Raw genomic sequence first — 15232 nt, forward strand, 5'->3', positions numbered from 1 at the left:
TGTGTTTGTTTTGAATTTCAGATAAAAATGGAATTTTTTATCTTTTTGTTTGTTTTTATAGTTGGATCCATCTCAGCAGCAACAGCCACAGCAACAGGTTAAAGTTGGTGTAGTTAGAGAAGAATGAGGAAGAGTGTATGATATTCAAGTGGAACAGAATGGGATTTGTTATTATGTTATGTTAATGTAAAATAAAAAAAATATTAATAGTGTGCTAAGTGTTTACACAGAAACAAAATAAAAATACAGTTTGGACTCAAGTATTGACAGTAATTCTGTATATTTTAGTTTTTTGCTCACTTGTACCACACAATAATATATATAATTGCTAAATTATATTTAATATGCAGCTCAACATGACTTATTATTTTATTATAATTAGTAGATTTTACGCTTAGCTTTTGTTTTCTACATAGATTTTTGTTTCCTTTTATGTATATTTAAAAAATATAGTGTTTCTATTTAAAATAATATTTTAATTATAATATTACATAAATCCATTCATTTATGATTACCATCTTCAGATAATATCAAAAAAAAAAATGAAATAAATTGAATATTATATTTAGAATTTAAATAATTTGGTTAATTTTCCTCAATTTTGCTTGCATTTTTACAAATACACAATGAAAAAGCCTTTGTTCTTCATACAAATTACTAATAAAACATGACATTAAAATGTACTTTCATAGAAAAGATGAAGTAATTTTATTAAATCGCTGATTTTTAGTACGGTAAGACTCAGTTTTTATAAATGAAGAAAAGGAACAAAATTTAAACCGTCTTATAAATTTAATTTCTCATAATTATACAGTTATTATTTATAGGTTTTAATATACTTAACATTCAAAACATAGCTACTACAAAACAACATTATAAAATATGGTTTATTCTCAGTTGTGTCTGCCCATTAAATTAAGTCGCGCTTAACAAAATTTCAGTTGTTAACTTATTTTTTGTAAAATTAATATGTATCGGTTAAAAGATTTTTCATTAATTTTAAGAATTTATTTGCATATATGGGGGGGATGCTCATAGATTTTTATTTCAAGGTAGGATATGTGACATGATTTTAAGAGATTTTAATTTCTTGCATGCCAGTTTCCTTCAGTAATTAAAGTACTAACATTTCTTATAATTTATTGATAAAATTAATGTGCATAAGATCATTTTTCAAGATTTCCTGCCCTTTTTATCTGTAGATTATGTGATATTATAATTTCTACAGATTGCCAAAATGATACATATTCATTATCAGTGAAATTGTGGTTTTCTAAAAAATTGATTAAAATTTTTTTATAGTCGAGTATATTACAAAACTTACATTATTATTACTTTGTAAATATAGTATCAAAAACAAAAACAAAAAACTATTCCTACGTTATTAAAATTAAAATATTGTCTTAATTTGTTTTACATATTCCAAACGTTGCCTGCCTGCATAACTTTTCTCATCTACCTGTCCCTCCAATATCAAAATGACTATTCCAGGATGCCTTAATATGTGGTGTAAATTTGTCTCTTCTTTTAATTATATTTTTCAAATGCTTCTTTTTTCATCAATTTACCACTACACTTCTTCATTTGTCACTTTATCCACCCGTCTGATTTTTACATTCTTCTGTAGCACCACCACATTTCAAAAGCTTCTAATCTTTTCTTCTCGGGTACTCCGATCATCCAAGTTTCACTTACATATAAAGCTACGCTCAAAATTATACTTTCAAAAATATTTTCCTGATGTTTAAATTAATTTTTGATGTAAAAAAATTATATTTCTGACTGAAAGCTCGTTTCACATGTGCTATTCAGCATTTTATATTGCTTCTGCTCTGTTTATCTTTAGTAATTCTACTTCCCAAATAACAAAATTTTTCTATTTTTTATATTCAGTGATAGTCTGTCTGCACTATTTTTGCTACATTTCATTACTTTCATTTTGTTCTTGTTTTTTTCACGCGGTAGTTCTTGCATAGGAGTTCATCCTTGCCATTCATTGTTTCTCCTAAATCTTTTTTACTTCCAGCTAGAATTACTATATCATCAGTAAATCACAATTGGCTCATAGCTGTTAAAATTTATTTGTATTTTATTATTATGGAAATGTTTGTAACATATGAAAAAAATATGTACTACAGTTATTTTTTTCTATGGATATTGTTATATCTCCATTTGGAGGTTCTGGGTTTAAGTTCATTTAGGTCAGACATAGCGTTTTTCATGAGTATAAAAATCCATTATCATCCATCGACAGCTGTGTTAAAGTGTGTCAGATGTTGTAAAAAGTAAATAATGTTGCGATAAGAAATTTTAAATGGTGTGATGGTTGTATTTGTGGTAGCATGTAATGAATCTTTGCTTGAGGCTTTACTCTTAATTATTTCATTGTGATTTAATATATTTTTGACAACAACAGTTTTCTTTTGATAACATTTTTATGATAATTCTTTTGATTTTTAATGTATTTACATTAGAAAACAAATTTAAAAAAGGTAATCAACAGGAAATAAGTTATTTGTAAATAACTTGTTTTCTTTTTTGAGCTTATTAATTTAGGTGTTGATACTGATTACATCAGAAAATGATTTTATTCTTTTATGTATTTTCATTCAGTCTTAACTGTTTTGAAAAAAGTTATTGTCTTAAAAAATATAAACATAAAATTAAATTTCTCTATATACCTAATTTTTATTTTATTATTTTTTCAGTAATTAGAGAGGAAATATTTGGTGATATTTTTATGGTAATATACATACCCTTTCTGAAAAAAAATTGAGTGAATGAAGTATGTAATCTTCAGCATGTGAAAAATACCATACTCTCTGCTAGGATTCAAAATTCAAATCTTTTGGATGAAAGAAACACTTTAATTATGCTTTGATGTCTATAAAAAATTTGTTATTGATAAGTTTCTATTTTAAAAAGAATAGATGTAATAAAGATTTATTGTTTTTATCCATAAATTGTAATGTTAAGGGATGGATTCAGAATTAAAAAAAGTAGTTTATAAAAATTTCAGTTCATTTTCTTTTCTCTTTGTTTAGTTAATTATGATATATTGATTTGTTTGAAATTATGTATATTTGTTATTATATATGTTTCTTGATATATGGCTCTAGCCCAAAAATGTTTAGTTCTAGAAAGCAATTAAAAAAAAAATCATAAAAATACAACTTGTAATTTTTATCAGACTTATGCAGTTATTGTAAAGAAGTGACTGCTGATAACGTATAAAATTGTTAATGCTTGTAAATAGTGTAACCAGGCATTAATTTTAATTATATATCTGAAACATCTAATGCTAAAAAAAAAAAAAAAATATATAAAAATATATTTGTCTATATAAAAATTTTAGACTTGCCAGTGCTCTAAATCAGTATTTGGTTTTTGATGAAGTGAGATATGTACTTAATATTTTCAAAATTATGGTAATCTATTGTTTTTTTTTTTTTGTTACAGTTAATTTTCAAAGTTTTTGTATTTTCTGAAGCTTTGTTATTATTTTTTCATAGATATTGGAAAACAAAAAAAAGGTAATTCAATTTCTTAATGTAAATCTTTTTAATTATGTATCTGTTTACAGTAACTTACTAGTATATATTTCATTTCATAAACAGTTAAATTTACAATCAACTAAAATGTATTATTTCATAAATATACATACTTTTTATTTTTATTTAATAAAAATAAATTTTATTCAATTTTACTAAAAATAGAGTTGTTCAAAACATCTAACATGCATATCTTATAAAGCTTTAGTATTAATCATTTATGAGATAAATATCAGGTTCCTTTTTTAAATTTTTATATGTTTTTTGAATATACATAAGTTTAAAACTGTTACAAATAAAAAATGTTAATGCGTAAAGATAAACCTTTTATATATTTTAATTTTTGTTACTGTATTATAATTCTTTAAGAAATTAATTTATTGTTATTGTGAAGATAACTTTTTTATCACAAATTTTTATTAAGGAAACAAGTATTCAAAATGTATTCAAAGTTAATATTAAGCTTCATTCATGAGTGTCAGGATAATTCATGTAAGTACGTAAGTTAGAATTCAGCCTATCATTTTTTTTCAGTATTCAAAAATGCTTTAGAAGGCAGCATTGCCTCCACTTCTGTTCCGTTGACATAATGTATATATATAATGAACAAGATATTAAAATTTTATGTACCAGCATTATTTATATATATATATATATATATATATATATATATATATCATATGTATCTGTGTATATTTTGTTTATGCAACTGAAAGAGGTGTATTTATTTGTTTCATTAAACCTTCTATCACGGTCTTTAACATACCTGCAGTTATATAAAGTATTTAAAGTATATTTACCGTGATTTTTTTTTTAATGTAATTATGCTAATTATACAATCAACTCCTGTATTTCCACGAGCTTGGTGTGCCGTTTATTGTTTGGTTCAGTGACGAAGTTGTCGGAAAATAAGTTTATTTTTCATTTTCTTCAGTTAGTTTAATGTGGATGCTTGTCTATTCCATTCTGATTTATGTCTTATTTCAGGTTACTTATAACTATTTAAGCTCTTAACGTGTGTGTATGTATGTATATATATATATATATATATATATATACATGTAAAAAACACATGCTGAAGTACTTACACATCATTATTTAACCAGAATAATTTGGATTGTTTCCTGGTAATTGGGAATTTTTAAAAATAAATTCTCAAAATGAGTTGCTTATTAAATGTTACATCCCTACTGTATTAAAGGTTTTAAATTACATAATTTTAAAAATAATTATATGCACAGAATTTCATTAAAGTTTGAAGAAAAAACAAAACTACAGTATAATAGCAATTACACAACCACATTGCCATTTTGCGAAAAAAATGTAATTTTTTTTATTATATTATACAAATGTTTCAAAATTAAAACACTGATTGCAATAGCGTGTAAAACAGTAAAGCTTATTTTGTTTATTTTATCTTCCAAAATTTGTTATAAAAGTAGAACAAATTTTTCTTTTTGGTAGATAAAATAAGAAAAAAGTGGTTTATTTAATTATTTTACATTACATTTTGATTAGTAATTTGATTTTCTTAAAATAAAGAATTAATTTATCTTTCAACTTCATTAAATTTAAAATTGTAGAAGTTGAAACAATAAAATTGGTTGTAGCATTTTCTAAAAAACTTTAAATTATGTTTGTATGCTAGTTTTTTTACAACTGAAATAACAACGTGCTTTTGTTTTTCACACAAAAGTGATTATGTTTTCTAATGTATTCACCAATACATTTTAAATCTAATATTAAACTAGCAATACAATTACGTGAAAATAGTAAAACTTATAAAATATATATACCAGTAAATAATGTAAATTGTGAATCCGGTCAAGACTGATTATGATTAGGTGGTGTATAAAATTTGTTTCTATAAAATATGATCTTCACAAAATACAATGTAATAATTTATTCTTACATTTACTACCTCAAAGAAAACTTGTTCTGGTTATGAATATAAGGAAACAAATTATAGTAGTATTTGTATCCATCATTTCATAATAAATTATTTACTTTTTAAAATTTTTCTAATTTATTCAGATTAATTTTATTATCTTATGTTAACGGTGAGGTTGAAAATAGTATTAAATATTTTGTGATTAATGATTTGCAATGATTTTCTCCTTTAAATACATTTACACTAGTTATTTTTTAATTAATATTATATGGTTTTAAACAAAATATTATTGTGTGGTTTTTGTGAGAATAAATATATTTAAAAATGAGAGGACAGTTCATTTTGTTTTATCATTTATTTTATTATTATTATTATTGTATTATCTGGCTGATAAAATTCACAAATTCATTGAACAGTTTTTATCAGTGATAACAAACACAATAAATAAATAATATTTAACAAGTATTATTAAAACTATTAAATAAGTGGACTAATGTGATTTAAATTAATAAAAAATAAAAATCATTTTTATGTTTTATTTATTTTATTATTAGCTTTTCTTTTAATTATATTGTATTTATTTTTTATTAATTTCATATGTTTACTTATTATGTACATATGAAGTGCGATCAAAAAGTTCCAAACTGAACAAAAAAAATTTAAAAAACCGATGTAAATGTCTTTCAAAATGGTGCAATCTTACATTGAACACTGTTCGTTAAGTGTTTTGATATTGCTTTGAGGAAGTCACTTTTTTAGAGCTCTTTCTGTAACTTATCTTTCATCGTAGAAAAGAGGAAGAAGTGTAGTTTCATCGTGTAGGTACAGGCAAAAAACATTGTCAAGATAAAACACAACTGTTGCCCTCGTACCAGTCAGATAGTTTAAAATGCATATCCTCTCAAACATTTCTAACATTTTTGTAAACTCTTTGTCGGTAGTGTGATTCTCAAACATATAATTTATTGTGCAATAAGGAGTTGTGCTTGTAAAGGAAGTGCTGTATTATCCTTGACTCCTGATAACCTTGTGAGTGTAATTACTATGTAGAACATTTTATCTGGATCATTGTTTTAGCTTGATACAGAGTTTAGAATTACCTCTCTCCTTTACCATTTGGTCCACGATGAAATCAGAGATATCCCTGTGCATCTGGTCACAATAACCTGTATATTACACATGATACTCTATGTAATCTGTATCGATTGATTTGTTCAGTTGTAAAGATCACAGTGGTGCACTCTTTACATCTGTGCTATTCTCTGTATATTTTTTAAAGGACTAGTCACAGAATTTTTTGATTGCACCTCGTATTTCATGTTTACTTATTACCTGTATGTATATAGTGTGTTAACACATTCTTTATAGTATAATAATTTATATAATTAAAAGGACATCATAGGTGATAAATTTGAACATATATTATAATAATTGTGATTATTTTTCTTTGTTGGTTTTTATGTCATTTATGATGTTGTTATTTTATTATTAGTTATCTGTTAGTTATTATTTACTAAGAAAAGGTACCATAATAATAATTATAAGCTTATTATTGTTTGAGTACTTTATAAATTTTACTTTTCACATTCTAATTATCCTTTATATACAATGTTAATGACAAAATGAAGTTTAACTGTGTTGATATCTAGCAGGTACAGGTGTGAAGTATAAGAGATGATTGCAGCGAAAGAAAGGCAGAAACTAAACGTACGGCAACATCATATACAATCTTTTTCGTAAATCTGTCAGATTACAATTCTATTTCTAGAGCTCTATAAAATTAACCGTACACTATCCCTATATCAATACAGGATATTTCTAAATTAGTTATAAAGTAACTTTTAATAATGATAAAAGTAAATGATGTACAAAACGGTTTGATACATCACAGAATAAGTCTTCAACATTTACAAATGTTCATGTGGCTACCTTTTGTTGTCCCATCTGTAATCAGTTTCCTGTCAAATCCTATGAAGCATCTTTTACGGTGGCAATTGTTAGTTATCTGGTGTCGCAGCTCAACATTTCCTGGAAGCAGAGGAACAAACACTTTCTTTAATGTAACCTGATACAGTGAAGTACATTAGAGGTAAATCAGACGATTGTGGTGGCCAAGAAATTGTTCCATCAGTCCAGTCCAAGTCGGCACTTTGCTGTTGAGGTACGTGACAACTGCACATTGATAATGTGGTGGCGTGCCATCTTGCTGGAAAATGAATTATGTGCCTGTAACTTGTAATTATGACATTAGATAATGTTCAAGGACATCGAGGTACGATATGCCACTTAGTTGACTCAGCAAAAAAAAAGGACTATAAATTTTGTGACTACTTACAGGACAAAAAACATTTACCCTAGGCAAGTTCTACATATCTTTGATTGTGTGATACAGATTCTGTTCACCCATATTCTAACATTATGTCACTTCACTTACCACTGGTGTGGAAGGTTGCCTCGTTGCTGAACACGATTATCTTCAGCCTCAATTTTGTTTAATATGTTTTAGACAAAACTTTCTTAGTTTTTCTTTATTACCTTTAACTAAAGCCCGTTATAAAAGGGCTTATTTTATTTTTATCAGTTGCAATTTGTAGGATTTAAATGACAATATGTAGGATTTTTATGCAATACCCCTGTACTGTAACTCTAGTAATATTTAATTCTAAACTGGCACATCCCGTTGATTTTATCTGGACTACAAATTAATGTCTGGCCTCACATGTTCGATTGCCATTTCAGTAACTGAAGGCCTACCCTGACTGTTCTAAGTGATACACAACCTGTTTCAGTGAAATGATTGTACCATACTATAACAGACTGTCTTTGAGGTGGTTGCTTTATTTAGTCATAAATTGTCTTCCAATGTTAGTAGCCGATGGATTCATGAAACCATAATTAACACTGAACAAGCTCTGTACCGGTATACAACTCCATGATGACTGATGAAATTACTCACTTGTGCACGCCACCTAGTGAGAACATTGGTGAATATTGGAGGATATACTTTATTCACTGTTGTATCAAACAATTACTTTTTTCATCATAAAAGGTTACTTTTGTACAACTAATTTAAAAATACCCTATATTACCACCATATTACCTTCCTACTGACATGGAAATTGCACTAGGATGAATTTTTTGATGAATTGTACAAGATTTGAATAACTCTGATGATCTATATACGATTATATATCTATTCTGCTGTTTAAAGCTAATATATTAACAGACTTAATCATTCTGTTTTATATATATTCATTCATTCATATTTGTTTGGTCTTTGGACCATGGGGAACTCCTTGCTGGAGGTTCAGCTTCTTTGCTTCTCAAACTTTTTCATCTTTACACTATGAATCCTCTTTTGTTCTTCAGTCCACTTCTTGGCTGTCCTTGGTTTGTGATCTTTGTCTTTGAAGTTCTTAAACCTGTTTATTATTTTCCTGAATTCATCTCTTATCTTGTTTGATATCTTCTATAATTTTCATTTTCTCCAGGTCCTTTTACATTTCTTTAATCCAATTGGTAGTTCGTTTCATCTGCATAAGGTGGTTGAATATCCTTGTGGTCAGTCTGTTGTCATCCATTCTTTTGAGGTGTCTATAGAATTTTGTGCATCTCTTCTGCGTGATATCTGTGTGTGTTTGTAAAGGCTCTCGTTCGCCTGTTTTTTCACCCTCTGTTTTCCTTGGTCCTAATGATTTCCTGAGTATTCACCTTTATCTTTTCTCAATTTCTTATTGAGTGTTAATCATTCTGATGCATAGAGCCCTTTTGGTTTGATGACTGTTCAGATTTCTTATTTTGGCTTTGTAGCATGTGCTGCATTTGTTGTACCTTTTTTGTGTTATTCCATATGCTCGTTCCAATTGTTTAACGCATTCTATGTTTGCTGTTTTATCCAGTCTCTTGGGTTGTATCCATTCTCCTAAGCACTTAAAAGTTGTCTACTCTTTAGATGTTGCCGCATTTTGTCTTCATGTATTTTTCCTTTTGCTGTTTAGGTTCCAGGTATTCTGTTTTTTCATTTGTAAGCTGTTTTTGTAGTGATTTCTTGCAGTTTCTTGATCATTACTTGTGCTTTCTTCTTGTTCTGCGCTAGTAAGGCTATATCATTTGTGAACGCTAAACACTATTACCAGATTTTCTTTCCTTTTTTCTAATTTTTTTCCTTTGATGTCTTGTTTCCATGTTCATATTATTTTTTCCTTAATTAGGTTGAATAGAACGGGTGATAGCCCATCACTTTGTCACAGTCTGATATTTCTTGGAGTAATTTTAACTTTGAAGTTGGCGTTGGTTAGGGTTTGTTTGATTACAGTTCTTGTTTTCCTGTTGATGCTGAATTTTTTTAGTGTTTTAAAGAGCAGTTATCAGTCAGTGGTGTCATATGCTTTTTTTAAATCCAGGAACATGACTATGGTTTTGGTGCATCTTAGTGCTCGGTCTCAAGATGTTTTTGAGGCTGAAGATTTGTTCCGCTTAAGATCTGCCCTTTCTTAATCTTTCCTGATATTTTCCCATTAGATGATCTGCTTTTTTGTCAACTCTGTATAATAGGGCTTTAGATAGAATTTTCTGGGTTATAGGAGAAGTGATTTTCCTCTATAGTTGTTGGTGTGCGTTTGATTTCCTTTCTTGTGCAGTAGGTGATAGTGCACATTTCCAGTCATCTGGTATCTTCTCTGTCTTCGAGTCCAATTCGTTTCTTGGGTTCATCACAGTTGATTAGTGGCTGGAAATAGTCCACTAGCAGTTTTCTGCTATAATAGTATTTAGCAGTTTTCTTTATTGTTGAGTGCTGGTTTTCCATCTCTTTTCTTAAAGCATAAGTTTGCCGGCTGGTATTCTTGTAGTACTTCTTTGAAGGTCTTGTAGAAGTCCCTATTGTTATGCATCTTGTAGTCTTTTCTGTTTTTTCCAGTTGTGTTTTGTATTTCCTCTTTGTGTATCTTATTGTTTTTATTGTTTCCTAAATTTGTTCCATTTATTCTATGTTTTGTTAAGTACCAGAGTTTGCATGATTTTGCTCTTTTCTCTAGCACCTTATTACATTCTTCGTTCCACCATCTGTGTCTGTTTGTTTTTTGGTTCTGCTATTCTTTTTGTTGCTTTGGTAAGAGTTTCTTTAATTCTGTTCCAGTCTTTGTCTAAAACTTTGTTCAGTCTTTCCAATTACTTTTCTTGATTATATTCTAGTGTTTCTGTTCTATTCTGAGTTTTCTTGGTTTGGGTTTGGTCGGTTGGAATTAAACTTTTATTTCCAAAAGGTTGTGATCTGAATCCTTGTTGATTCCCCTTTTTGTTTTGATGTTTAGAATTACTTTTGATTTCTTATCTTTCTTGGGAGAGCTTTTGAAGTACATTAACGTTAGTTTTAGGTTAAACATTTTGTAGTAGGAAATTATTCTTTCTCTGTTTCTATTTGTTCTGTTGTGGACGGAGTATTTTTGTACAGTTTTTCTATGTTTGTTTTCCTTGCTGATTTGGGGATTGAAATTGCCAACCAGTATTTAATAAATTGCCAGTATTTATAATTATTTTTAGTTTTGAAAATTCGAATAATTCATTAACATATGACCACAGTGTTAATAAAATTTAATATTGTATGAATTATAAACCACCAAAACACATTAATTAGATATGTTAAACTTACCATATTAGTTTTCTAGTATTAATTTTTGCGTATTGAATTCTATAATTACGTTATAATATAATTCTTTTAAAAAATTTATTTTAATTTTTTGAAATTTTGATGTGTCATGAATACTTATGAAAGTTTTGTTCTCAAACATGGGAACACACACACACCCATAAAGAGATTTGTTGATATTGATTGATTTTAGTTATTTTATGATTTACCTAAAATTTCATATGAACACCAAAAATTTACAGTAAAATATCAGGCTTTTTTGTAAATTATAATTAAAATGGCAAATTTCATAAAACGTTTTTTAAAAACTGCTTTGATTATTATCTAAAATTATATTTTTATTGTGATTTCACACGTGATTCAGATTATAATTGTCATATATTTTGTTAAACAATATTTTGTTCAGAAATGAAATTATGAATTAAAAAACTATAATTTCTTAACTTGTATTAAATTATCTTCATGGAAACTTTAGTTAATTGAAAAATTTTGTAAAGAATAATGGTCTTTTAGATTAGTCAAAAAAATATGCATTTAACTGTTAGTGACATTTTTATGGACAGATTTGAGGGAACTTGTATTCACCATAAAACAGGGTGTTCAACTTAAAAGAAGCCTCATCGCTCAGTAGTTTATACTAAATGCATAATTTTGTTAAAATGCATACATTGGTATGAGATTGGTAAAATAATGTGAAAGATGTTGGTAATACTGGAACTGGAGTAGAGAGGACTGTTTATTGTCTGCACATTTTATTATTGCCAGTCTGTGCCGAGCATTAGCTTTTAAACAAGATTGTGTAATCATGTATCTTTATTTGTTAAAACGTGTTTAACTGTTGAAGAATGTGTATTTATGATGGAAGCAAGATTTGGAGACAAGATGTCATGTTGTACATTGGCGAAAGTTCAGGGATAAATTTGAAAAGGAATTACCAGTGAAAAGTGTTATTCAGATGTTAGTTAAACAATTTCATGAAACAGTTTAACGATGCAGGTTGCACAGGACATTAAAGCAGCAGTTACAAGATCTCATAAATAAACCAGGAAAAGAACATTTCACTAAGTTATTCTATGCTACAGTAAGGAGATTGCTGAAATATTATCCATATCGAGCACAAGTTTTCCACGAGTTAACTAATAGTGATTATGCAAAGGGTTCACTGCTGCCAACAGTTCAAGAACTTCATTGGAGACAGCATTGGCATTTTTAGTTCGTGTTTTTCACAGATGAAGCGTGGTTTCACCTTGATGGGTATGTTAATACAATTACCAGACCTGGGGTATTGAAAACCCGCACATTTTCCTTGAATATCCCCTACACCCACAAAAAATTGTGTGCGGTTTCAAGATGACAAACTGGATGCTGCCGTCTATGAAGAAATTATCCAACAGTTCATAGCCTTACTGCCAGTGGATTAGTATGACTGCTGGTTGCAACAGCACAATGCTACTTACCATACAGCTTGCTCTACTATGAAGATGCTACAAGATTTTTTCAGAAGAATCATTTCCAAAGGATTGTGGCCACCAGGATCACCTGATCCATACTTCTTTCTGTTGAGTTTCTTAAAAGAAATTGTTTATAGGAGCAGCCCACACATCCTCAGAAATTTAAGATAAAAATTACCAATGCATCCAGGGAGTAGACAGGGTACAGCTAACATGGTCATACATGTTTGCAAGTGTGTAGAAATAGATTGACATTGTTTTCAACAGGTTTTATAATTTATTATGTAATTGTTTGTCGATAAACTATTATTTATAGACTAAACTAAGTGATGGGGCTTCTTTTAAGTTGAACACCCTGCATAAATAGTATTATTGAACAAAAATTCTTACAACTCCCAAGGGATTTTTTTCTCCACAGCAATGTATGCTTATACATTGTTTGTGAAATTTTACTATCCTCGTGTAATGAGACTGGACTTTAGTTCAAGTAGTCATCCTTTATCTTATTAATTTGACTTTAGTGTATCAGTAATATAATTAAATGGTTGTTTTGTTATAAAAACAGAATTTTTAAATATTGAAAACTGGAATTTTATTTTGAGAGGTTACCATTTTATATGTTTGCATCAGAAAAGGTAGATAATTTATTAACTAATAAATTTAGAATAAAATTTCAACCTAATCGATCGATAAATAAAATATCTACATCAAGCAAAGTCATATACCTATGCTTGGGATGTACTGTAAAACATGTACATGTTATGAAATTTATATTTGGTCACATTATAAGTTAGGATTTATAAATAAAAAATAATACTTGTGTGATGCCTAAAAATGTATTTACATGAATAATAAAAATTGTATTAATTTGTAGTAATTTTTGATATTACACAGCATATAATAAAATTAAGATTACCTTGTACTCTAATACAAGCTATGTTAAAATGTTTTCGACCTTTAAAATTAAAAGTTGGAACATTTTGTGGTAAGTGGTACAAAGTAGTGAAATCTCTCAAGACTAGTTTATTATTTGCATCATTCTAATTTGTTTATTCATCGAGTAAACAGCTGTTAATTCTTATTTATATAGATTAATTTTGTGATATCTGTAATGACTAATCAAAATTAAATTTTGTGTAGAACTTGGGAAAATTTTTGTAGGAATTCATAAAGCGATGAAAAGCTGTAAACAGTATTATAAAAGATTTAAGAACAATCTCACGCAGTAGATTCAGAACTCTCAGCATCTTGAGATGATACCCGTTCAGCATATGTTGATAAATCATTTGTTTATCATCATAGCAGAATTTGGGACATATTTTTAAGACCATGTCATGCTTTACAAAAACATTATATGTAATTGAAAGCTGTAAACTCTACTCCAGACGTAAGTTTTTAATAATTTTTTTGGCTATCACTGGTAATCTGCTTTCCCAAATAAATAAATCCCTTTATTATTCAATCTTTTCTGTTTAGTACAATATGTGAATTTAATCTCTTATTAGATGCCATTACTTTAGTTTTCCGCTTTCCTAAGTGGAATTCCTTATTCTTCCATTTTCTCCCAACTGGTCACTGATTTCTGCTACTGCAGTTATAGATGTAACAGGTAATAATGTAATCTGCCAAAAAAAAAAAAAATCTAAAACTGGTCTTTTTTAAAATTTTGGGTTTTGAGATGTCATAAATGGATTTAAATAAATTGTAAATCATCTGAAAAAAAATTTATTCTGGTGCTGCTAAAGTCCAAAATTATATTTTTATCAGATGTTTGTACATATATACTTATGTATGTTTACCTGTATTTGATCATATAATTTTGGATACTGTTTACTTAACAAACTCGGTAGATAGGTACTACGTTCAGCGGGGGTGAGGAGAGGAAAGTGTGTATTAAATTTTTACAAAATTGAAAAAAGGGGTAGGGTGTTTTGCCCAAAATAATATCTCAAATCTTTACTGGGGCACTTTTTTTTATCAAGATCACCAATTACCTGAAATATTTATTTCCTTTGTTCTTGATCAGAGGCGTAGTGTATGTTCATGTAAACATGTAAGGGACAGATTGCATTTTTGCTGCATTCCATTTTTCTAATTTTTACACCTTAATAATTATTTACATTTTTAATCACGACATTTTCATTTTTGTATGATTCACAAATAATATTTAAATTTCTGTATTTGATATCTATTTTCTTTAATATTTCAAATATTTTGATTAGCATTTGATTCTATTGCTATTTATATTTGGTATTTGATAAAAGAATTTTTGGAAGTTAAGTGTTAAAAGCATGAAGAAATATGAGAAATCATAATTAATTATTACTTCATAAAATTATATTATTACTTTTACATCAGTCTGTGTAAATAAATATTTTAAATTAAAATTTTTATATCGCTGTGTATTTCAAATTAAATTCCTTATATATTTTATTTATTCCTTTAATATATTTGTAATTTCTGCATAAGCGCATGAGGTATTTAAAACCCAAATTTTTCTTTTTATTTAAAATAAATTTTTAATATGGATGAATTATGGAGATGTATAGTTAGTAAATTATGTATATTTTTTCGTATTTACACTTTTTTCTTTAATGCAAAACAATTTTAAAATAGCCCTTTAAATCTAACAAAATTTTTAATGATTAATTTAAATAAATAATAATTTATATTTGTGGATATATATGTATAT

The 15232-nt window shown here is 27.8% G+C and overlaps 1 protein-coding gene across 2 annotated transcripts in view; it reads left to right on the top strand.

Annotated features, from left to right (window-relative positions):
• Positions 1-14292, top strand: part of LOC142333700 (protein RER1) — a 58088-nt gene extending 43796 nt beyond the window's left edge. For both annotated transcript variants that reach the window (XM_075381129.1, XM_075381127.1), the window contains exon 7: positions 62-14292. Coding sequence is in view for 1 of the 2 variants with exons in the window: in XM_075381127.1 (XP_075237242.1) it covers positions 62-127 (66 nt within the window). In the remaining variant the exon portion in view is untranslated. The remainder of the gene's footprint in view (positions 1-61) is intronic.
• The last annotated feature ends 940 nt before the right edge of the window (positions 14293-15232 follow it).

The sequence above is a fragment of the Lycorma delicatula genome, chromosome 13, assembly GCF_047948215.1.
Source record: "Lycorma delicatula isolate Av1 chromosome 13, ASM4794821v1, whole genome shotgun sequence".
NCBI classification, from domain to species: Eukaryota; Metazoa; Arthropoda; class Insecta; order Hemiptera; family Fulgoridae; genus Lycorma; species Lycorma delicatula.